Source organism: Lampris incognitus, chromosome 13, assembly GCF_029633865.1.
Source record: "Lampris incognitus isolate fLamInc1 chromosome 13, fLamInc1.hap2, whole genome shotgun sequence".
Classification (NCBI taxonomy): Eukaryota; Metazoa; Chordata; class Actinopteri; order Lampriformes; family Lampridae; genus Lampris; species Lampris incognitus.
In genome coordinates this window covers 30,303,905-30,330,830 of record NC_079223.1, presented here as the reverse complement: position 1 = coordinate 30,330,830, position 26,926 = coordinate 30,303,905, and the positions used below count along the sequence as shown (strand labels likewise).

The window sequence follows — 26,926 nt, the reverse complement described above, 5'->3', positions numbered from 1 at the left end:
AAAAAAGATCCTATGACATTTATAGAAATAGGATTATTTTACTCAAATGTGACTGAGACCTTTATCTACCTAAACTATAAAGGGTAACAGGACTTTATTCTGTAATTACATCTTTTTCACAAGTGCAATTTATTGTATTTTAATAAGAGATCTTGCTCCCGTTTGCATTGTTAAAAGTTACTGCATAAAAATTCTGTTGTTACATATATCTGAAAGTTACTGAATACATATTCTGTTTTGCTACATATATCTGAAAGTTACTGCATAAAAATTCTGTTGTTACATATATCTGAAAGTTACTGAATACATATTCTGTTTTGTTACATATATCTGAAAGTTACTGCATAAGAATTCTGTTTTGTTAACTATATCTAAGTTGCAACTGAAAGCTCTTATTTTTGCCCCAAAGAGTGAATAAATGCTATAATGCAATTTAAAATGCAGTTTCTACTGTTTCTATCAAATTGCAACCCCCCTCCCCCAAGATCAGGTGGAGGGGTCCTCAGGGTAGATCAAAAATACGCAGGGGGTCCAGGACCCCAAAAAGGTTGATAACCACTGTCCTACAGCACAGTGTCCCCTTCACGGCACTGGGATTTGATATTTTGTTGTTTTTATTAGGACCACCTGACCTACATGTCTTTGGACTGTGGGAGGAAACCTAAATTGTCCCTATGTGTGTGTGTGTCGGCCCTGTGTGACTGCGTGGCGGCCTGGCCAGGGTGTCCCCCCGCCTGCCGCCCAATGACTGCTAGAATAGGCTCCAGCATCCCCGCTACCCTGAGAGCAGGATAAGCAGTTAAGACAATGGATGGATGGATGGATGGCTATAAGGACCAGAGGGAAGACTGCCCCCTACTGGCCCACCAACACCACTTGCGACAGCAACTCAGTTTTTCCCGGGAGCTCTCCCATCCAAGTACTAGCCAAGCCCGTACCTGCTTATCTTCCATCATTTGGCAGAGCCAGGGTACATGTTGGTATGGCTGCCGGTATAGCGCTCCATCCATTTATTATCCAAGCTGCTTATCCCAATTGGGGTCGCGGGATGGCACTCACTAGTGTGAAATAGGTCGTGACACAAACCTTCAAATGGGTAACGTGCTATACTGAATGCAAAAAATACAAACAAAACTAGACCTGCAGACATCTGTTAATGGGGTCCAAGCCCCCTGCGCAAGTCGCACCCGGCGGCCTGGAGTACACGCAAGTCGGACCTGCAGGTCCACAGGCCTGATGAAAGCTGCGATCTGGAAGCAGCACAGAGAGGCTTAAGAGGGGCTTTAAAGGTGTTGAGGAGTGAGGTTAAACAGCTGCAGTACGAGCGTCATATATCGTTTGTATTGGTACAAGGATAGGGTGAAAGTGCAGCTAAGTGTCACACAGGATATTTATAGTACAAGTTTCAATAATAAGGCCACTAGGTTTTATGAATTGCCAGGTGTCCGAAGGTGAAGCTGTCATTCTATTTGTTTGTTTTTTTGTTTTGTTTTTTTGTGCAATAGTTCCAATCTAGCAAAAATATATAAATGGCAAATAAAGTATTGGAAAGGTACACCTAAAATTAAAATCAAATCTTTTTTCCCCCCTCTTATTCTCCCCAATTGTATCTGGTCAATTACCCCACTCTTCCGAGCCATCCCGGTCGATGCTCCACCCCAGTCTATGGAGGGCTTCAGATTACCACATGCCTCCTCCGATACATGTGGAGTAGCCAGCCACTTCTTTTCACCTGACAGTGAGGAGTTTCACCAGGGGGACGTAGCACGTGGGAGGATCACACTATTCCCCCCAGTCCCCCCCCACCCCCGAACAGGCACCCCGACCGACCAGAGGAAGTGCTAGTGCAGCGACCAGGACACATATCCACATCCCACCCGGAGACACGGCTAATTGACCTTTCACAAAGTACCACCCCAGAACGGTGCTTGTCCAATCCTACCTTAGCAACGGTCCGTCAAGCTTTCAAACGCACAACAAAATGCTGAAACGGTGTGCCTATGGGATCTGCAAATTGGATACTAGATATCTGAAAAGTTTGGAGGGGGTGTAATTTTTTTTCCCCTTCCCGAAACCCAGAAAGCAAGAAGCGCGATGTCGGCAATAGATTTCGCAGTATAGCAGACCCCATGGCCAGCTTAATCCATCCAAAATCAACAAAAATACCTGTCTGCTCCAAGCTAAGCTTGCTACTAGCTATTATTGATAGCCAATACAGGTAACGCATTATTACTGTTACTTTTACCCAAACAATGCGCTGATTTCTTCCTTCATGTTTTGGTGTTTTCCGGCTATTTCTTGGATAGTTCTGAAATGCTTGACGGGCATAGCAACAGTAACTAAGGGGGGCGGGACTTTGCGAAAGGTCAATTGTGTCTGTGGGAACGCGCGACCAAACCAGAGGTAACACTGGGATTCGCACCATCGAGCCCCGTGTTGGTAGGCAACGGACTAGTCCGCTACGCTATCCGGACGGCCCCAAAGACAAATATTTAATGTAGATAGGCAAGTTAAAATTATTTACACTGAACAAAAGTGATTTGACCTAAAAATTAATTGTTAATTTATGGAAATAATGTTTAGTGTTTGTACTGCACCCAGCCACTGAGGATGCACAAGCCAGTGCATCCTTGGTGCCGGTCCCAAGCCCGGACAAATGGGGAGGGTTGCGTCAGGAAGGGCATCCGGCGTAAAATCTTTGCCAAATCAAATATGCGGATCATAAATCGGATGATCCGCTGTGGCGACCCCTAACGGGAGCAGCCGAAAGTAGTAGTGGTAGTTTGTACTGCATTCATGTGGTTTAAATTTGTTATAAAAGGTAAATTGGGTAAGTGGAATCTAAAAAAAAAAAACGTCAGACAAAACAGTGGTGTCATTTAAACCAATTTTCTCGGCTGGCCGAGCACATGTAGCCTGAAGTCGAGCGACATCTTTAGAAAACATTATTCAAGATTTTAAAGCCACTGCCAAAGATTCAAAAAATGACATTGACCTTAATGTACAGAAAATTGAAAAATATATTGAGGCCCCATTAACAAGACTGACATTTTCTCTGAAGGCCAGTTACATAACATTCATTGTCTAGAGATGTACACATGACAGACCTAAAACATGATCACAGGATATTGGACGCTGACATCATTTATATTATAGAAACATGGTTGCAACACAATGTACCACATAATAATATTGTAATGCCAGGATGAACATTTCATTTTAAAGTCAGGTCTAAATCATACAGCAACATGGCAATTTTCTCTGGTTTACAGAAAGAACAACGTGGTGGTGTTGGCTTCTATCATACAAAAAACAAAACAAAAAAAACTCACCATTTGTATCATTCTACATGTTGCCAGTAGTGACTTGAAAGCCATAATGTTTCAGCCTATGAACCACAATTTCATAGTGCTGTATAGACCACCATCATAAAAATGGCCTATATATTAAAAAAAAAATCTGACTACTTTAGTTTGTAATTTTAAACAGCTTTCAGGAGGCATATTTAATCGTGGGTTATTTAATACACTTGTTTCGAAATCAGTAAAACATCATGCAATATCAAGCTTACAGTCAAATTGTAACCACACGAACAACAGAAAATTGGACATTAATTGATCACATTTACACAAAAAGACATTGATCCTGAAATTGTTAATGTTAAAATTATGTCCACAAACTACAGCTACAATGAATATATCTCTATGTATTTCTTACGTTATAACTAGTCCTTGCAACATTCATCACAAAAACAGATTTCGCTTATCTCACAATTTTGTGAAAAAGCGCCATTTAGTGGCTGATTGGCGCCATATTTTGCACAGAGCCTGGGTGGGACATGGGATACAACTGAGCTGAGTTTTGTGTTAACGGGACTGATTGTTGTCGAGATATGCAAAACTTCCTGTTTTGACTGCAACCAGAGGAACTTGTTCATTTATAACTTTTACATTTATTTTTTTTGGGGGGGGGGTAGTTTTACGCTGATTGGACTTAAAAACCTACAGCATATTGTAACGAATTCGGGGGACAACGCAACCACAGGAACTGCCGCGGCCGGGAAGCGAATCCGTATCGCCCGCACCGCAGGAGACATCGCTAACCGCTCGACTAAAGGGTCAGACCCGCGAGCCAGTGGCCAGCGTGTCTACTTATCCATGCACGTTACAATATGTAGTGAAGTGGAAGATATCGCGACAACAGAGACAGTATGTGAGGGGGGAGAGAACGTACTGGAGTGAGAGGATGGACAGTAAAGAGAGCTAAAAAATAAGTATTGTTTCTTTATTGGGTGGCACATCATTGGCGACGATGATAAAAAGGGGAGAATTGCAACGACCTCAAACTGATACGTATGAAACGAACTCGAATAGGAGACCACGAGTCGTTGGCGTCGGGAATCGGGACCATGGCAGCCTCATGTGTTCGGCGATATCCGCCTCCCCCGTCGAACCTTGAAGCGTCGGATCTGTACACGGAATATAAAATATGGAAGGAATCGTACACATTTTTTTTTAAATAGCCAGTGGATCTGTGGATGCAGAGGATGCATTACGGAGAGCTACTCTATGGCACTGTATCGGTGCGCCCACTGAGGGGATCTTTGCGGGAGTAAAAGGTACGTTTGCTCAGACAGTAGCTGCCCTTGACACGTATTTCACGCCACGGAGAAATGTGGTTTTGGAAAGACACAAGTTTAGACTGAGCGCTCGGTGCTCTAAGGAATCTATTGATGCCTTTGTTAATGCTTTGAGAGAACTAGCCAAATCATGTGAATTTGGCACACTAGAAGACGACATGCTTGAGGGATCAAATAGTGGAAAAGTGTGCAATGAAATGACAGCGGGACAAATTATTGCAGGAGGAAGGACTAACTTTAGAAAGCACTCTCAATGTCGCTAGACTTTTTGAAGCAGCACACGCCAAGTCTAAAGTGTTTTCACAAAACAATGGTAGCAGCAAGACTAGAGACATCCATGTTACCCTCACTAGAAATGCAAGGGCGGCTCAGGCAGACAGAACCGGAAGAAAAAGCACTGACGAAAAACAATGCAACAGTGACACCGTGTGTTTCAGGTGTGGCCTAGCAACTCATAAAGCCGATGAACGTAGAGCCAAAACAGCGAAATGCCGTTATTACAAGAAAACTGAACATTATGCACGAGTGTGCAGAAAGAAAAATAGCTTGCAAAAAGAAAAGAAACGTGAAAGAACGTGTAAACCAGTAAGAGCAGTGGAGGACCCTTCAGACTCAGACTCTGATGAGTTTATACATCTAATAGATCCACAAGGTAAAGAAATCATAAGAATAAATTATCAAAAGAATAAGATGGTAATAGACATGCAAAGTGGAAGAACCCTCATAGGAGAACATCTTTAATAAGGAAGTGTTTTCACACAAAGCTGAACCGAAACAGACTAAGAAGAGATTCTATCCTTATGGCCAGAAGACTCCACTAAAGTGTCTAGGTCACTTTAAAGCACAACTGGCATGGCAAGACAATGTCATAACAGAAAAGGTTTATGTTATTAAAGGAAACGTGGAAACACTGATCGGCAGAACATCATGCTTTGCATTAAAGATATTGACTCCTGGAGGAAATGTAAATATAAATGCAGTGGACCAGACCGCTAGATTTGGTCAGTTAGCACAAGAATAGGAGTCACTCTTTAAAGGACTAGGACAGATTACTGGCTACAGTCACAGAGTAACCGTCGAGAAAGTCTCACCTGTAGGTCAGGGTTTGAGGAGAGTCCCTTATCCAATGATAGAAGCTGTAAACCAGAACTAGACAAAATGCTTGAGGATGATATCATCGAAGAGGTGAATGAAGGATCTGCATGGATTTCTAATATTCTACTTACACCAAACAAAGATACAAGAGAAGTGAGACTATGTCTAGATCTCCAGAAAGTAAAAAAGCTGTAATCCGAGGGAGACATCCAGTACCAACTGTGGACAGTATACTGCAAGCTGTGGAAGGAGCAAAAATATTTGCTAAACTGGATGCAAGAAAAGGATTCTGGCAAGTAGAGTTAGCCCCAGAGTCAAGACACCTGACTACTTTCATCACACACAGAGGGATCTACCATTTCAGGAAGTTTTTCTTTGGACTGTCAAGTGCACCTGAGGCCTGTCAGAAGGCTATGGACTCGATGCTAGCAGGGATGCCAGGTACCATTTGCGACATAGAAGATGTGGTAGTACATGCTAAAAATGAGAAAGAACTGGAAAAAAGACTGCAACAAGTATTGCAGAAATGCAAAGACAGAGGTCTAACCCTGAAATGTGTTTTTGGGTTACAACAGATTGAGATGTTAGGACATGTGAGAAAAATAGAGGCTGTTTGTAATGCCCCGAGACCTGATCATGTGCAACAACCGCGTTCCTTCTTAGGCACATGTGGATTTCTGATGAAATTCATACCTGACTATGCAAACATATCAGAACCACTTAGGACACAAACACAGAAAGGACAAGTGTGGGAGTGGATGTCACAGACAGAAAGGTCATTCAATAAAATGAAAAGAGCACTGGTAAGTGAACCATACCTAGTGTACTACAAGATCAATGCACCAACTGTAGTCATAAGTGATACAAGCCCAGTGGGACTTGGGGCAGTCTTGCTACAGGAACAAACAGATGGACAGAATTAGCCAATCGCTTATGCAAGCCGCTCACTGACTCCTACTGAAAGACACTATTCCCAGATAGAGTGAGAAACTCTAGGATGTGTATGGGCAGTCGAACACTTTAGAACATACTTATGGGGAGGCAAGTTCACACTCCAAATGGATCACAAACCTCTCATATACATGTTCAACCCCGAGAAGTCACACTTTTAACCACCCAGAATTCAAAGACTGGGGTTAAGACTACAACCATATGACTACAAAATAGAACACGCTGTGGAAAAATCTAATGTAGCAGATTCACTGTCAAGAATACCCTTACCAGAAACAGAAGAAAATGGGTATGTTGAACCATATGTGGACAAAGTGTTTTCCATAACTATGCATGATTTGCAAGCTATGACACTTGAGGACATTAAACACGCGATGACAGTGGATCAAACACTAAAACAACTGACAATAATAGTGGAAACAGGAAAATGGCCGAACCCAATGCCAGAAGAACTACAGCCATACGATAGATGCTCGGGCGAGTTATCGACATATGATGGACTGATACTAAGAGGATTGTGTTACCGAAACAGAAAGTGAAAAAAGCACTGAAAATCGCACACGAGACCCACCAGGGAGTGGTCCACACAAAACAATATCTGAGGAGCAAATTCTATTGGCCCAATATGGACTTAGATGTTGAAAGACTGATCAGAAACTGCTCTGCTTGTGTGCTCAACCAGCCGCTGCATGACAATCAACCTCTTCAACCACTTTAACTGCCACCTAGACCCTGGACTAAGTTAGGCGTTGACCTAGTAGGTCCTATACAGAACAACTACATATTGACTCTAACTGACTATTATACTTCATACCCAGAGGCAATTGTCATAAATGACATATCTTCAGCCACAGTCATTAAGGAGTTGACAAAAATATTTGGTCCGTTTGTATATCCTCTAGAGGTTGTCACAGACAATGGCAAGCAGTTTGTTGGACAGCTATTTCAATCTTTTGTAACAACGTGTGGAATCAAGCACATACGCGCATCACCGTGTTATCCAAAATTAAATGGTAAAATAGAACAGTTTCACAGATACCTGAAGAAGGCCTTCAGAGCAGCTGACAGAGAAGAAAAGAAATGGAGAGAGGAACTCCCAAAGATTATCCTGGCGTATCGCTCAACACCACACCGAGCATCAGGAGAAACACCAGCCAAGCTCATGTTGGGACAAGACATTCGTACCAAGTTACCAAACCTGGTGGAAGAAGAGGAAAAAACAAAGGAAATTCAAAAACACCACCAAGAATACAGACAAAATGAAATACTATGCTGACAAGACAAACAGAGCAAAGGAACACAACTTCAAAGTTGGTGTACATTGCCAGTACAGATGGTAAAGTGCATTCTAAATTCAGAGACACTTGTTATGTACTCCTGAGAAACACCTCAGACTATTCCTTTGAGCTCATAAACACATAAGATGGATCCAGGCTCACAAGAAATGTTAAACATCCTCGTCACACTCCTGTGGTAATGGACCTTGATGCTGCTGTGCCAGCAGAAGCACGTGAGGACATCGGAGTTCCAGTAGATGCACATGAGGATGCTGGAGTTTGGACACAGGATGCAGGATGATCTGAGCGCTCCAGCAGAGTTCCCCCATGAAACTGTATCGGTGCCAGATAATCAACGCGTTACCAGAAGTGGCAGAATTATCAAGAAGCCAGCCCGAAACAGAGACACTTAATTAAGATACATAGGAGCAGGAAACCGAATCTGTTTAATTTAGCTTTAAAAAAAAGTGGATTTATTGAACATTGAGATTTTAGATTGATTGGAACATGTTTGAAATATGTTGGTTTAAGAATATAGATAATGGTTTAACAGAAATGTTCAAATATGTCTGTTTATGTTTGAGAATGGAAAAAAAACCCAAGACATTTCATTCATCATTTGTCATTAGATGTATTATGTTGATGTTAAAGTAAGGACAACTGTAACTAACAGAGAGAAAGATGTAGTATAGTGGAGGATATCGCGAGAACAGAGAGACAGGAAGTAAGGGGAAGGAGAATTTACCGGAGTGAGAGGGTGGACAATAAAGAGTTAAAAAAAAGACAAAAGTATTGCTTCTTGATTTGGACAATGACATAACAGTATATTTTGCAATTTTGTGAAAAAACGCCAACTGGTGACCGATTGGCGCCAAATTCTGCACAGCGCCCCAGTGAGACGTGAGAAACTACTGAGCCAAATTTCGTGTTGATAGGACTGATTGTTACCGAGATGTAGCACTTCCTGTTTTGCCTGCAACCTGGAGGAAGTTGGACCTTTATAACATTTGCATTTTTTGGATTATAAAAATTCTTTTAATAAGTATTGATCATGAGGTGCCATAAATTCTATGTGCAAAGTTTTGTGCATCTCAGACTATTACAGTCTAGGAGGAGTTGGAAAAAAAAAGATTCGCAATTTTGCGAAAATGGGCATGGCCTATATCTCGAGATTCAGCTGTATTCAGGAAACATCTGCATGTAAGGTTTTTTGAATGTGCGATATGTAATGTGGGAGTTACTGGCCAAAATGCGCTTAACTTTATTATAGCGTCACCTGCTGGTCAATATGTGTCATTTTTGGTGTCGCATGTGTACCATTCTATACCTCCCCTGAAAATGTCAAGTACATAACTTTTAGGGTGTATGCTGCACTACCACATTTACCAATGGATGAAATAATAAATAATAATGATAATAGTAATAATAATAGTAATACTCTCAGCAATTACAATCGCGTTCCCAGCATTGCTTGTACTGGGAGCCACACTGCTTTGCAACACGTGGCCCCAGCCCCCTCAGCTTGGACCACAAAAAAAACTATCTGTCAGCTGCGTGAGAATTGAGTACATGACACAATCAAGACGAATTGCAATTAGGAAGTAAAATCTTCTGCTTAGAATATAGAAGTAAAACCAGTTCAGAGTGACCCCAGAGATAATTGTCCAAATTATTATTCAAACATATCACCAGCATGATTATTTGTGCCAAACTCTGCTGTACATGGGTTAAGCAGGATTAAACTGTCATCCTTGAATGGAGAGGCTTTTTTGCAAATTTAAAATGTAAAACTTACATATATTTATACCTTCCACCTCGAAAACTGGCTTTCGTACCACAGTTTCCAGAGTAGACATATAGAATTACTATGTCTCTAGTGATTGATGAATACTGAGAGGCTTTCCACAGTACAGACATCACATTTAACAGAGAGGTTAGTATATCATCAACTTGGCAAATTGACATGGCAGCCACTTCATTGGCCAAAGTTTGTTCAGTGTGCTATCTGTGATATTTTGGCTTTCCTGAAGCATAATATAACTAGGAAATATCCCCAAGGGTAGCCCAATATTTGTGATAAAAACAATCCCATTCTCGACCGATTTCTAAGATGTTCGGAAACGGCAGATATTGGCAAACGTGCAGTACATCTGCTGCCTGTTGTTATTCACACACTGCTGAAGGCGAAGGGGTCAGGATTTAAATAGAAATACACATAGCAGTTTAAACTTCTGACTCTGTTATTTACTATTCTGTCTCATATTTTTTCTGTCTGTCACAGGATGAAGTGAACCAGATTGTAACAAGCAATGTACGACTCAAACAGGTCAGTCTGAGCCTTGGGATTTACTGCAGGATTTTTTATTTTATCTGTTAATTTATTTATGTTCTAATTCCTTTATTTTTGTGAGTTGAACATAATAGCTGAATGATCTATGTTATCGTTCCTACATGCCTGGTATTTTATTAAAAAAAAGAGGAAACTTCCAACATATTAGGTGACACCAGATGAAATAGGTTTGGTGGAAAAGACAAGTGAAGCAGTCTATTTCTCCACTGCAGCTCACTTGGCTGGTAGCTGCTGATTTTCTCTCTTATTTGGTGTAAGCTTAAGTGTCCTCAGTTGCAGGTCTTGTAGTGAAAACTTTGCCATAATTTCACAGCCACTGTTGAATATGATTGATTCGTCTTTGAGCCTTTCACGGAAGTTTTTTGCGAAACAATCTTGTCACTGGTGTGATATTGTTCTTACCTTAATGGTGACAGTGGCGCAGTGGTTAGTGCTGTCGCCTCACAGCAAGAAGGTCCTGGTTTCGAACCCCGGGGTCATCCAACCTTGGGGATCATCCCCAGGTCTTCCTCTGTGTGGAGTTTGCATGTTCTCCCTGCGGTGGGTTTTGTCCGGGTGCTCCAGTTTCCCCCACCATCAAAAGAAACATGCATGTTAGGGTTTATACTCCTTTCTGTGCCCCTGACCGAGGCAATGGGAAAAGAACTGGAGCTGGTCCCATGGGTGCAGCATGAAGGCGCCAGCCCACTGCTCCTAGCTACACTGCTAGGATGGGTTAAATGCAGAGCAGAATTTCCCCAAGGGGATCAATCAAGTACCTCTCAAAATCTCTTTAACTTCTAAGTTCGTGTTCTTTCAGACTATGTTAAATTATGCTAAATTCTGCATGTACTTCAGTGATGTAAATTAACTGTCCAAAAATAGAGCACTTTAATTATTATATACCTGATGTGATGTCATTTCTACCTGTGCCTCACATGCCCAGTACTTTGCCTTCACAGAGAAGAAATTGTTAGTTAACATATTCTCTTCACAAAGGTTTATATTTTATCAAATCATCTTGAATGTAAACATGTCAAACTTTCTAATTTCTGTCTGTCTGTCTGTCACAGCAATGGTTAGATGTCAACCTGAAGTGGGATCCTGATGAGTACGGTGGAATCAAGAAGATAAGAGTTCCTTCAACTGACATATGGAGACCTGATCTAGTCCTATATAACAAGTACACACAACCCCACACAAACACACACACACACACACACACACACATACAGTACATGATAATAAAGACAATGCATTGAGACAAGTTAGAGAATAGATTACTAAATGGGGCAAAAATAGAAGATCATGAATAATATTTCCAATTTAATATCTGCTGTTGACCCACTTAAAGTGAATGATTGTTTTGAATAGCTGTCATCTGGCTAACATATCAAGTTTTATGTGAATCCAGAAATTGCATATCATGACACTGTTGCCAAGATATCTCTTTTCTTACCGTGACCACTCTACTCTGGAAACATCTGTTTTTTGTTTTTTTGTTTGTTTTTTTTTTTTACTTCTTTTTCTGAAAATAAGGATACCTAGGCAAATTCATCTTACAGATAGATGTACCATTTACATTTTGCCTTCCATAGGGGTGGTTGGCAGGTCTTTTGCTTAAGTAAAAGACCTGCCAGTGCCTTGATGTCACTGTATTTAAAACTAACCCTCTGTGAAGCTGATTGGCAAAGGGCACCAGTTCAGTTTAAACCAAAATGCTGCCTCCAGAATGTAGATAATTTCTTTTTTCTCGTCAGTAGATACATTAATGCCTTCTTTAACATAATTGGTTTGTGTCTCAATAGTGCTGCATAGGCACCTCATAGCTTGTCTCCCTTTCTCTACTTCTTCCCATCTCCTCCTCCACAGTGCTGATGGTGCTTTTGCCATCATCCATGAGACCAAAGTCTTGTTGGAGCACACTGGAATGATCATATGGAACCCCCCCGCCATCTTCAAGAGTTACTGTGAGATTATCGTCCTCCATTTCCCCTTTGACCTACAGAACTGCAGCATGAAATTGGGAACATGGACCTATGATGGATTGCTGGTGGTCATCAACCCTGTCAGTATTACAAGATAAGATAAGATTATGGGGAGGGGCTTACAAGTGGTTATGTATGACATGGTTATGACTATGACAGCTGTTGTAATATTGCAATTGAGATGCTATTATTACACATATTTTTGGGTAATGTCACACATGAGGTATTTAATGCAATAAATTCTGTAAATTAATTTTAATTATATGTAATATTTTTTAAACATTTTGAAAGCACTTAAATAATCGAGTAGAGGTAAAAATATTGTCAAACATAAACCCAATTCAATTATAGTGTGATTTTTTTTTTTATCACAGTTCGAATTGATCCAGAACTCAGTTACTTCCAGCTTTCAAAAACTAACTTTATGGAAAGACATGGATGAATGTCTTTCCATATGAATGTCTTTCCATTCAAGTACCCGGAGATACTTGAATGTCTTCAAGTATCTCGGACATTCAAGTATCTCGGGGTGTTGTTCAGGAGTGAGGGTAGGATGGAGCGGGATATTGACAGGTGGATTGGTGCAGCATCAGCAGTAATGCAGACATTGTACCGGACCATTGTGGTGAAGAAGGAGCTGAGCCGGAGGGCAAAGCTCTCAATTTACCAGTCAATCTTTGTTCCAATCCTCATCTATGGTCGTGAGCTTTGGGTAGTGACCAAAAGGGTGAGATCACGGATACAAGCGGCTGAAATTAGTTTCCTCCATAGGGTGTCTGGGCTCAGCCTTAGAGATAGGGTGAGGAGCCCGGACATCCGGAGGGAGCTCGGAGTAGAGCCGGTGCTCCTTCGCATCGAAAGGAGCCAGTTGAGATTGGTTCGGGCATCTGATTTGGATGCCTCCTGGGCGCCTTCCTTTGGAGGTTTACCGGGCATGGCCAACTGGGGGGAGACCCCGGGGTAGACCCAGAACTCGCTAGAGGGACTACATGTCCAATCTGGCCTGGGAATGCTTTGGTATCCCCCAGCAGGAGCTGGAGGGCATTGCTGGGGAGAGGGACATCTGGAGTGCCATACTTAGCTTGCTGCCACCACGACCCGACCCCAGAGAAGCGGTTGAAGATGAGATGAGATGAGATGGATGAATGTCGCAGGAAGACCTAATTACCATGAAACCTACTCTTTTTTATCAATCTAGAAAGTCCCTTTAATCACAAAAGTACACACTGACAAAACAAACACTTACCCTTATGGTGAGGCCTCTTTCAGCTCCTATTGGCCAGGACATTTCCAAACTCCAACCCCCCATCCCCCCCCCACCCTATCCCAGGTCTTTCCTGTGCCAGCACTGCCCATCAGCCCACTTACACACAGCAATTTGCATTTACCATCTACTTCACCCTCCACATACCCCCCCACTCACACACATACCCCCCCCCCACACACACACACAGTGTTATCCTTTGTATGGGTGCATACTTCTATAAATTGCACAGTGTTCCATGCTGCATACAATATGTCATATAGTTTGATTTGATTTGATCAATTTGATTGTTTGATTGCTTCATTGATTGATTCATTCATTCATTCATTCATTCATTGACTGATTGGTTTTTCAAATCCATTGTACGGGTTTTTTACTTTCTTCCTCAGGACAGTGATCGTCCAGACCTCAGTAACTTCATGGAGTCAGGTGAATGGGTGTTGAAGGACTACAGGAGTTGGAAGCACTGGGTGTACTACACGTGTTGTCCTGACACGCCCTATCTGGACATCACATATCACTTCCTGATGCTGCGGCTGCCCCTCTACTTCATTGTCAATGTCATCATCCCCTGCATGCTGTTCTCCTTTCTGACCGGGCTTGTCTTTTACCTGCCCACTGACTCTGGTAAGTGTATGTGTTGGAGGGTGCCATATGTGTGTGTGGAGTATATCTGGGTTGCTTTTGTGTGTTTGCATCTGCTTCTGTGTACGTGTGTGTGTGTGTGTGTGTGGCATCAGTACTTGTGTTTGTGGATGAAATTGTGGAGAAAATAACACCCATCCGTCATTACGAACATTCCTTACTCCTTTCTAAGAAGTCCTCAAGATTTAAACAGGCATAGAGAATCAAATACACAATGAATAACTGATAACTCTTAATGTTTCATGCCAATTTCCTTCACATTCTCCCCTTCTCGTCATTTTTCATGCTGGGGAACATCTTACCTCACACGGAATAACTATGAGCCCTGTCTGTCAGTTGTAAGCCAACTGAAACCAGATGAAGTTGGCATTGCCAGGCACAGAGGAAAAAATTGTGGCTGAGATGGGTACAACCGGTACTTGAGCAAACACAGCCTCATTTACAGCATGCAGATCATGAACAGGTTGCCAAGATTAGCCTTCAGCTTTTCTTACTGGAAGGAGTGGAGTGTTACGTGGAGATGATGGTGCAGGAAAAATAATTCCATCCTTGAGGAGTTGCTCAATAATGGGAGTCATGTCTTCTTCTGCATCAGATCTCAGAGGATACTGTCATTTGTTGGGCCTGTAATTTGATTTAGGAACCACAAATAATGGATTAGCATCCTTAATCAGACCCATGTCATATTTAGAGTTGCTCAAAACAGTTTAGGAACCCCTTCCAATGCTGAATGGGAATTTTTAAACTCAGACGTGTCCATCACAAAATTATGGTCCATGGTAGGAAACTGGACTGTTCTGCAGGCTTTCAGTGCACAGAAGAAAGGATGGATGATGACTCCCTCTCTATAGTTCACCCTTTGACCCAGAGCTGAATCAGTGTCACTTCATGACACACCCATGTCTTGTAATTCTATTCCTACATCATCATCTGACAGTGATGGTGACCTAGTGACCTAAAACAACATGAGGGATGTCAGTCCTCCAAAACCCTTTGCTCTGCATCTCATTTAGATCAATAGGCAAAACAACAAAATCCTCTTTGACTACAATTAACATCAAGTTTTAAGATTAAGTTTCCTTTATTAATCCCCTTGGGTAGATTCAGTTACTGCAAATTAACCCATCCTAGCTGTGATCTGTGTAGCTAGGAGCAGTGGGCTGGCGCCTTCATGCTCCGCCCTGGGACCAACTCCAGTTCTTTTCCCATTGCCTCAGTCAGGGGCACAGACAGGAGTATAAACCCCTAACATGCATGTCTTTTTGATTTTTAACAAAATCATACAATTCTCGTGTAATTGAGAAAGGTTCAATATTCCATAGCTAGAAGCGGTTGGGGAGTGGCACACCATTGTGACAGAAAGTTCATCATCAGGGTCAGATTTTTTTCAATACCAAATCACTTTCAGTGGAGACAACAGTCAAGGCCAAAGCACATAATAAGTCTCTTCCTGCCAAATTCACTGGACTTTCTGGGGCAATGATGAATGTTGTACATTTGAAACACCAAAATCCTCAAGCCCTCAACTTTGTGAATACTGACCATAGTAGTAGAAAATGGGGCTACTTTAGAGCAGTTAAGAATCGTTTGATTAATATGACAAATCCTCCGCCCTATGGCGTCCCAGACCCCAAGGCATTCCAGCATGTACTCATGGTCCCAATCAACAGACCCTAAAGAAGCAGGAGGATCTATTAGCTCATGCAGTAGCGTGAGATGAACATTTTTCAAAGGAGCCATTTTGTGGCTATCTGGAGTCAAACTCTCCCACATGTTCACAAAATGGCATTGTAAAATAGATTGTGCCTATTACCTCCTCTACAAAAGCCTTGGGCATTGTCTGCATTATTTTTTCCATATGTTTCATCCACATTCAAGGAAACAAATCCTTAGACAGTCTTGCACATTTTTTCAGTGCTTTATCTGCTGTCAGCTTCTTTTCTCACAACTTCAGACTCAGTTTCCTTCGTCCATTTATCATTAACTTTTTTCTCTTTTTTTTTTAGGCCCATGCTTTAGCTGTTCTCATTTTAGCTTCAAATTGTGTTGCCATTCTTTTTCTCAATGTTCTAAGAGAGGCATGATTAAAACTCCCGTATTGAGGAAATCCTGAATTTTTATGCCACTTTTGCAAATACAGTGTGGTAACAGAGCCCTATTTCTCATGCATAGCTTTAGCTGGACCCTGAAGGTTTCTCTGATGAACATTATCAGCACCCATAATTCTTATCACAATATGGGAGCCCTCTGACCTGACGTTTGAGGGAAACATAAAAGAGAATATCACACACACACACACACACACACACACACACACACACACACACACACACACACACACACACACACACACACACACAAAGGGGTGCCCCCCCACACACAAACACACAGGAGAGTGTCTCCTTGTGTTCTTCTCCTCACCCTCCTGTCTGTCCCCCACACACACAAGAGGGAGGGGGCAGCTGCCCACACAAACACAGGAGACACGGGAATTTTTCTTTTTTCACCTCTCACTTCCTGTCTACTTTTCACTTTTTTTTTCTTTTCTCTTTCCTTTTTAAAATCCCTTCAATGAGCAAGGGATTTCCTCCTATGTGTTTTTCTTACAAAGAGAGGGGAGGGGAGGAATTTACACACACTCAAGTGAGGAGAAAAGAGGAGGGGTGGAAAAACCCCACACACAGACACACAAAATAGAGAAGCGGGGAAAGAAAAAAAAATCCTCCAAAACTCAAATATAGAAAAAAAAATCACTTAAAAAGATCAGCCACTAAATAGGATGACTATATTGCTCTCATTTAGATCTCTCCTATTATATTCACAGAATAGGATCACTTTAATGCTCTTATGTAGATTCTCTCCCATTCTCTATTGAACTTTTTCAAATTCCTTTTAGCAAGGGGAATACTGCTCTTATTTCTATTCAGGGGAATGCTGCCCCTTCCTTCTATCGCGGAATACAGCCCCGTCTTTATTTTTTTATCTTGACTTTACTCGAAAGGACCCTAAGGCAAAGGGAATACTGCCTTTTCCTTCTTTGTGCACTCCAAAAGGAAAGAGAGAATAAGTCTCTTATTAGAGGCAAATTTCACAGGTAGGAAATTCCCCCTCTAAGCTTCGAGTCGCTGTGATGTCCTCACACACAGCAAAACCTCAACAACTATCAATGTGTGTTTTAAAACGAAACCCTCTTTTAAAATTTGAAAAGAGTAACGCAATTTCCACACAATAAACAGGCACCAATTAATTTCCTATAACCCATTAATAGTTTTCAAAAGTTGAGATCACTTACTGCCATCCTCTTTCCTGAAAAGATGACCGCAGGCATCTCAAAACAATGAAGTTCCCCAGTCTAAGACTGTCCTGGTCATGGACTTGTCAACTTCTCAAAAAAAAAGTCAGTATGTTAGTGCCTCAGTGGGAACTCCAAATCTCATCTCATCTCATCTCATCTCATCTCATCTCATCTCATCTCATCATCAGCCGCTTGTCCGGGGTCGGGTCACATAGGCAGCAAGCTCAGTAGGGCACTCCAGACGTCCCTCTCCCCAGAAACACTCTCCAGCTCCTCCTGGGGGGTCCCAAGGCATTCCCAGGCCAGATTGGACATGTAGTCCCTCCAGCGAGTTCTGGATCTACCCCAGGGTCTCCCCCCAGTTGGACGTGCCCAGAAAATCTCCAAAGGAAGGTGCCCAGGAGGCATCCTAATGCCCGAACCACCTCAACTGGCTCCTTTCGATTTAAAGGAGCACCAGCTCTACTCCGAGCTCCCTCCGGATATCCGGGCTCCTCACCCTATCTCTAAGGCTGAGCCCAGACACCCTATGAAGGAAACTCTAAATATGTCGTGGAAATTGCCTGCAAACACTTTACTTATAGATGTGGTAGTCTAGACACTCATAAAGGGAGTTTTTTTTTCTGTCTACATTTTCTTGAGACAATAATTACACAATTCTGCTTGCTACCTGGCAGGATTGCTTCTATGTGACCTGATTAAATAACACATTGATGCATGCCATATGAACTGTGAGACAACATGTACCTATTATAGGCTCTCATTTCAAACACACATTGATGAACCATTGTTTTACAGTACATCATCAACCTAACATTTGGCACAATACTGACTCTCACTACTAACATATCACCAGGTCGTTATTCGACCTCACCTGTGACCCTGCTTCTCCACCAACCTCTCCTCCTCTGTCGAGCTAGGTCAGGATGCTTCTGTCACCTGTCACAATAAACATTGATGCATGCCATGTGAACAGTGCGTAAGAGCATTTATAGCTTAGTTGAGTATTATTATTACCATTATTGTTGACTCTACACATTAGCAACTGAGAAAATGTTTTCTTTAAGTGACTTACACTTTCACTTGTTGTAAAGTAGTTCCTAATGTCCACCTTTCTTTTTTTGGCTGCCGTCCTGACTGAGCTGAATATATCACCAAATTAGCCTAATTGCCAAACACACACACACACACACACACATGCACGCGCACACATGCATGCACATACACACGTGCGCGCACACACACGTTAATGCAACAAGACAAAGTGAACGTTTGATATCAAAATATGTCTCGCTACCCAGGCATTACCAGCGCCAAATCTGTGACCACTTGCTGTTGCAGATGCACATGGTAGCCTACTAAATAAACTGTAATGGCGAAACACATGACCTGTCAGTATATAGGATGGTGTCTTCTTCACTTAGCCTACTTGCGGATCTAGTTGACTGAGCTTGGTGCTTTCTACAACCAGATGTAGCTACAGCCTCTCAAATGCTATCAAGAAATGGCCAAGCCAATCTTATTAGCGATATCGGGTTAGGGAGACAGGACTCAAAGTGGAGAACGGGATCTGTTAACCGTTTGTGTACCAAATACATTGAGTAGACATTGACGGACAACAGTGGTTATATTTTAATTTTTGATCAAAATCATTGCTAGGGACAATTCTGTAGTCATTGAATATTGTTAGGGACTTGTCCCTAATATCTCTACCAAATTCTACACCCTTGGCGTAGTCCCACTCACTGAACCGAATCACGGCCAAACTTTCAGTTCAGTTCAGCTCGCTAACTAGTGAACTGAGAATGGTCGTTCGTGAAGGATAAGCCAGTGAGTAAACATGTCGTTTGCAAACTGAAAGCTGCTATAAAGAAGTCCTACCCTATTATGTACAGCACGTATATTTTCGTGACACCTAATTATTAAACAAAATATTTGGTAGTACTTCGAGACTTCAAAGAAGGTTGAATCAGTTCATCTGGATACAGCGTTTATTGACAGATAAGTTTCATCACTCATCTAAGTGACATCTCCAGTCTGAACTGTGCAGGTATCCCCACCCCTTATAAACAATACAGTACAAAACAGTTGCCTAATGACCGAAACCAACGACCAGTTTCATATGCAAATATGGGTGTGACCATTGATCATGTGTACTATAAGTTGTCTGCAGTCATGTGATTCTAATGATTCATGAAATTCAGATGGAGGGCAGAAAGTGAAAAGCAGAATCGATGAGATGGAGGAAAACCCATACTGTGCTATCCAAAGGAATTGAATCGAGTGCAACTGGACTTGATTCAGTTCCTTTGGATAACCATGACCTGGATGAATGAGAACATTCACAGCCATACTGTGCTAGTTTAGACGATATTACAAGACGAATGTTTTAACAGAAAATAAGATATGTTGGATGTGATCCTTATTTTATGAAGAGGAGCGATTTTTCAACTGAATTAAAAGATTTGCCTGAGGCAGTAGATATAAGTAACTGCCTTGTTCTCCAGACATCCTTCTACTCAAGAAAACAAATTAAGCATGCAAAAGTATGGAGGCATGCAACTTTTTTTGTTAGCAGTTGGGTCCATGACCTTGGTACCAAGGTGCTCCACAATAGCTGTCGTTTGGTTTTTGCCAGGGTGAGTGGCTTGTCTTTTATTGTCCTGGGGATTAACCTAGCAACAAACAGTAAATGCCATGGCACCGCTCGATGTTAACGTTACGGCTGTTTAACGTTACTAGATTAACCACTCTCAAAATTCAGGTGACACACCACTAAATTAATTGTTTTTGTTTTTGTATAAGATGTATGTACATGTAATTGTAGCCTACCCTACCCAACTAAGGGAAATGACAATAACTGTCAGTTTCTAAAACACACTTCTGCAGATCCCAACATGGGGAAAATAAGATCAAATACGGCAACTATAATTTCTAAGGTCTGTCTTAGACTAAGACAAACAACACAAATTGTAGTTGCAATGTCATATCTTAAAATTTTCCATGTTATGGACCAACAGTTAGCTACATAAACATAGCCACATAAGTTATGTTACCTTTGACAAAGTGGTCACTGCATACATAAGCCTTATCTGACTCTGCTAGACCAAGGTTTGCAAGCCATTTTCTCCAGCATTTTTTGGTCAATTTCTTGTATTTTTTTCCCCCTCATGAACAACAACTTTTGGTACTCAATAAAAACTCCTTGTTGTTTCTCAGTTTGATCAATTTGAGCAACCATAAATGACGCCAAACAGGCATTTCGAAAGTTTGTGATAGTGCTTCCAATGTAGAAAATCACTTCCTGCCCTCCATCTATAGTTCGTGCCACAGCAACACAGTGACGTGACGTCATATGCAAACAATCTCTTCACAGAGGATTAGGACTTGTTGCAATCACAGCGTTGTGACAGATGTAGTCTTAGCCCCCACTCCCTGTTCAGGGATGGTCATTCCCTCTTAACATAGATGGCCTCTTTGACTCCCCATTCAAACCATCGTTCCTCTCTATCAAGGATGTGTACATCCTCATCCCTGGCCTGTAGATAGGTGTAGACTGTGGAGTCCTGGCCCGACGTGTTAGCTCTCCTGTGTTGTGCCATTCTTTTGGCCAGCGTCTGTTTAGTTTCACCAATGTACAAGTCACTGCAATCTTTCTGGCACTTAACAGCTTACACTATATTGCTCTGTTTGTGCCAGGGGACCCGGTCCTTGGGGTGAACCAACTTCTGGCGCAGCGTGTTTTGGGGTTTGAAAGCAACTAAGATGTGGTGTTTTGAAAATACGCGTCTTCGAAACTTCAAGACATACTATAAGGGAGAGGGGCGGGCTTGAATGACTCAGCAACTGTGTATCACCCAGGGCTCACATTCACTGTGTATGTTCATTGATGTTGCACCATTGAGGTTGACACAATTGCAATTTCGTTGTGCTTGCACAATGACAATTAAGTTTTTGAATCTTGAATCTTCAGTGAACGAATCACTGAACATGGACCGTTCCCTCGCAGTGAAAGGATCTGAGTCAGGCTTAGCCTGTATATCTATATTGCAGGTTTCACCACATATTGTAAACTACAAAAGGTGGTGAGATTTAAAAAAAAAATCAGGGATTGTCAAACATAACCTAGCTCATTTTAAATCTATTTGAACTCTAATGAGTACAGATGCAGCAATTTTGTTTATGCACTCTATGATACTATCCCATCTCATATTGTGTCACAACTTGGTCTCAGGCAAGCAACACAACAATCCAACCACTCCATAAACTATATAAACAAACACTGAAGGTACATGATAAAGAAATCGAATTCCTACCACCATTGCAGTATTTTTAAGAAGTATAATCTCTTGATTTTTTAATTTTTTGTCCATGGCTAATGTCTGTTTATTATACAAGATTGTTAAGGATTGTTTGTTAAGTTCCAAGCAAAATAAAAATAGCAAAAGTTATACCCCTATATAAAACCAGAGTAAGACACCAATTTCCAAACTACAGACTAATTTTGGATGAGAGGCGAAACATCTTCACGGATATATACCAAGTACAGTTGCACTCGATTCAATTCCTTTGGATAACCATGACCAGGATGAATGAGAACATTCACAGACAGACAGACCAATTTCTTTATTGTCACAATTCTCCAAAGTACTAGAAAAACTATTTGCTGTTAGACTAGACAAATTCATTGAGAAGCACAATCTGTTGACCGATAGGCAGTACGGGTTTTGACCAAACAGATTGACATCTCTGGCGCTCATTGAATTAATTGAAGAAATAACTAATTGCACATTAGCTAACACTGTCGGCATCTAGAAGCCACTGAGGCTAACAAGTACGCCCAACCTATCACGTGCCCTGGTAAGTCAAACAAAACACTCCAGCATCACAGACACAAATCTCATGGAGGATACCAACATCTACATACATTCAGTAGTAGAGAACTTGGATGCAAGCCCTACATACCTAACAGAACTAAGACAACAGCTAAAAGCAGACAGTGTATGTTCTGCAGTCACAACTCTGTGCCAGGAGGGTTCCCAGATAACATCCAGATGTGGGCCACTTCAGGCAATGATGCGGCACTGATGGCCTTCTTCTGGCCCTGACAAAATGAATGTGAGCCTGAAGTGGCCCACATTTATAATAGCAAATATGGCCCAAATATGCCAAATCAAATGTGGGCCTTTTTGCCAAAGATGCGGTGCTCTCGGCAACGTGTAATCTGGATGTGACCCTGAAGTGGCCAGTGTGGTAAATGGTGAATAGAGCCCAAATATCACAAAACAAATATGGGCCACCTTTGGCAAATGTGTGGCACACTGTAGCTACTGTAGCTATTGAGATGATTCCCAGCTGTGACTGTGATTAAGCCTACTATTTATTATATTTTATTTTTGTAGCAGAGTTTTAACATACAAGTCTATGGCACTTCCACGTCTAATCCCATCATGATTTCAATTAAACATGGCAGCGAGATGAATAAAGTGAATTATTTTTGGTTCAGATTCAGACAACTTTATTTATCCCAGAAAGGCAATTCAGTTTTACAATCTACCCAGACCATACACAAACTCGCAGACAAGCAGCAATCATCAGTATATCACAGACAATAGACAGATCAGTACATGGGCAAGAGATGCATACTGTCACCCTTGTCTGGCCTTGCATGCAGACTCACACAAGGACCAGGCGAAGGATAAAAATTCACAGAAGTTAAAAGAATTGAATAAAAAATAAATAAAGCATCCTAAGATGCATTGCACGTTACATTCCAATACAACATTCGGTGAACGTACAGGCCCCCAGGCCATGTGAAAAACAAACAAGGTATAAATCAACTATTGTGGTTTAAAACGATATAAATCATTCATTTAAAATGACTACTCTTGACATTTAACAGCCTGATAGCAGAAGGAATGAAGGACTTAGAATAGCAATCTCTTTTCCTAGGGGGCACTCTATAGCGCCAGCATGAGGGCATTACAGTGAATTCACTGGACAGGAGTGGTCATCCAATGTTGCCCCAGTTCTCCTGTGCTGCGATCAACAGTGAATGCTTGATCAGCAGTGAATTATTTGCTGACATGTGAAATACGATCGACGTCTCGTTTACGTTCAACAATCATACCCAAATGATATAATGTTAATAATGTTTTGACGCTAGCTGCCTGATCTAAGTCAGGCAGCGACAGAGAGCAGCATTGGTCGAGCAAGTTAGAGAGTGAATGAAGAGAGGGAGCAGCGATAGCAACAACAAACGTTTTCCAAGGGTTTTTAATCACCGCAACCATGAGAGGTTCTTAATCATACAGTCATAACCGTGCACAAAAGAACATTTGGGCTGATAGGTCCAGTAGTTTGTAAGATTAGCCGTAGACACACATGTGCGCGACCAAACACATGATCCCCTCCAGGCTACCACCTGGCAGAGATAATGACACAAGTTTATCCCCTCTCTCTCTCTCTCTCTCTCTCTCTCTCTCTCTCTCTGTCTCTCTGTCTTTTTCCAGGGGAAAAGATGACCCTTTCCATCTCAGTCCTGCTCTCTCTGACTGTCTTTCTGTTGGTCATTGTGGAGCTCATCCCCTCGACCTCCAGCGCTGTACCCCTGATTGGGAAGTACATGCTCTTCACCATGGTGTTTGTGATTGCCTCCATCATCATCACTGTTATCGTCATCAATACGCATCATCGCTCACCTAGCACGCACACCATGCCTGCATGGGTCCGCAGGGTAATTGAACACAGGAAAGTGAAACACACACATAAACATAAGCTCATACACAAACAAACTGGAGTGAAAATTAACACATACATACCGTCCTAAAAACCCTGCCAATACTATCAAAAAAGAAACCCCCATCACTGATAAAAGGATCTTTGAAATTAGACCCAACAAGGAGGTCGAAATAAAAATGAAAGAAACACAAATTTATTTCACAAATTTACGCTAGCTGTACCTCCCACCAACATGACCATCGTCATCATCAATACACCCTACATATCAAACACCAAATCCATGCTGGCACAGGTTAGCCACTGTGCCAATATGAAACAGATACACCAACATGAAACAACTGCATATGGAAAGTTTTCAGTGCTTCTCTATATTTGCCTAATGCAATTTTGGGATGTTGGCTGCCAAAGCTGTCCATTAGAACAGTGGCTCTCAATCCAGTCCTCAAGAACCACCTGTAGTGCTGGTTTTCTATTTTGCTGGGTAATTAATGACATTCACTTGTTGTGTCAGGTCAAAAAACACAATAGCTTTATCCAAATTGATAGTTCCTTTCACATACCTAAAATATGTGGTGTATAACGCATACTGCTGGTACCCAAGGAAGAGAAAGTTGTGATTAGAGCAGATTTCAATGAGCATGTTGGTGAAGGGCACAGAGGTGATGAGGAGTTGATGGGTAGGTATGGTGTCAAGGAGAGTAATGTGGAAGGACAGATGCTGGTGGATTTTACAAAAGGGATGGAAATAGCTGTGGTGAATATGTATTTGAAAAAGAGGGAGGAACACTAGGTGACATATAAGAGTGTAGGAAGGTGCACACGGGTGGACTATATCTTATGCAGGAGGCATGATCTGAAAGATTGGAGACTGCAAGGTGGTGACGGGAGACATAGCTAGGCAGCATCAGATGGTGGTCTGTAGGATGACTTTGGAGACCAAGAAGAGGAAGCGAGTGAAGGCAGAGCTGAAGATCAAATGGCGGAAGTTGAAGAAGGAAGACTGTTGTGTGGAGTTCAGGCAGGAGTTAAGACAGGAACTGGCTGATAGTGAAGAATTGCCAGATGGCTGGGCAACTACTGCAGAAATAGTGTAGGAGACAGCTAGGAAGGTACTTGATGTGTCATCTGGACAGAGGACAGAAGACAAGGAGACTTGGTTGTGGAATGAGGAAGTACAATATAGTATACAGAGGAAGAGGTTGTTAAAGAAGAAGTGGGATAGTCAGGGAGATGAAGAAAGCAGACAGGAGTACAAGGAGATGCAGCATAAAATTAAGATTGAGGTGGCGAAGGCAAAGGAACAGGTGTATGGTGAGTTGTATGAGAGGTTGGAAACTACGGAAGGAGAAGAGGACTTTTACTGATTGTCTAAACAGAGGGACTGAGCCAGGAAGGCTGTGAAGAAGGTTAGGGCGATAAAGGATAGAGATGGAAATGTGCTGACAAGTGAGGAGAGTGTTTTGAGAAGGTGGAAGGAGTACTTTAAGGGCCTGATTAATGAAGAAAATGGGAGCGAGAGAGAAAGTTAGATGATGTGGGGATAGTGAATCAGGAAGTGTGAGGGATTAGCAAGGAGGAAGTGAGGGCAGCTATGAAGAGGATGAATAGTGCAAAGGCGGTTGGTCCAGATGACATACCTGTGGAGGCATGGAGGTGTTTAGAAGAGATGGCAGTAGAGTTTTTAACAAGATTGTTTAACACAATCTTAGAAAGTGAGAGGATGTCTGAGGAATGGAGAAGAAGCATACTGGTACCGAGTTCCAAGAATAAGGGTGATGGGAGCGCCCCGGTGGCTCACCTGGTAGAACACGTACCACATAAGGCTGAGTCCTTGCCTGGATTCGAATCTGGCCCGGACCCTTTGCTGCATGTCATCCCCTCTCTCTCTCTCTCTCTCTCATGTCTTTCCTCTCTCTCTCGACTATCACTATCAAATAAAGGCAGAAAATGCCAAAAAATAATCTTAAAAAAAGAATAAGGGTGATTTGCAGAGCTTTAGTAACTACAAAGGTATAAAGTTGAACAGCCACAGCATAACGATGTGGGGAAAAGTAGTGGAAGCTAGGTTTAAAGGAGAGGTGTTGATTAGCCAGGAGCAGTATGGTTTCATGCCAGGAAAGAGCACTATAGATGTGTTGTTTGCTTTGAGAATGTTGATGGAGAAGTATAGAGAAGGTCAGAAGAAGTTAGATTGTGTCTTTGTGGATTTATAGAAAGCATATGACAAGGTGCCGAGAGAGGAGGTGGTTTATTGTATGAGGAAGTCGGGAGTGGCAGAGTAGTATGTAAGAGTGGTGCAGAATATGTATGAAGGCAGTGTGAGGTGTGCGGTAGAAATGATGGATGGGTTCAAGGTGGAGGTGGAATTACATCAAGGATTGGCTCTGAGCCCTCCCTTTCTTGTTTGCAATGGTGATAGACAGGTTGACTGACGAGATCACGGAGGAGTCTCTGTGGTCTATGATGTTCACGGATGACATTGTGATCTGTAGTGAGAGTAGGAAGCAGGTTGAGGAGAGCCTGGAGAGGTGGAGGTATGCACTGGAGAGAAGAATGAAAGTCAGAAGGAGCAAGATGGAATACATAAGCACAGACATGTGCTTCCTAAAGGAGGGGGGTAGTGTAGCGATCACAAATGACAGACTCACCAGCCTTTGGCTAACGAATCAGTCCCTTTAGTTGACTGGTTAGCGCAGTTGCCC

The 26,926-nt window shown here is 42.0% G+C and overlaps 1 protein-coding gene across 1 annotated transcript in view; it reads left to right on the top strand.

The window, feature by feature from the left end:
- Positions 1 to 26,926, top strand: part of LOC130122748 (acetylcholine receptor subunit alpha-like) — a 40,213-nt gene that overhangs the window by 10,793 nt on the left and 2,494 nt on the right. Inside the window, exons 3-7 of the mRNA XM_056291754.1 lie at positions 10,244 to 10,288; positions 11,365 to 11,474; positions 12,164 to 12,359; positions 13,933 to 14,170; positions 23,996 to 24,219. Coding sequence (XP_056147729.1) covers positions 10,244 to 10,288; positions 11,365 to 11,474; positions 12,164 to 12,359; positions 13,933 to 14,170; positions 23,996 to 24,219 — 813 coding nt within the window. The remainder of the gene's footprint in view (positions 1 to 10,243; positions 10,289 to 11,364; positions 11,475 to 12,163; positions 12,360 to 13,932; positions 14,171 to 23,995; positions 24,220 to 26,926) is intronic.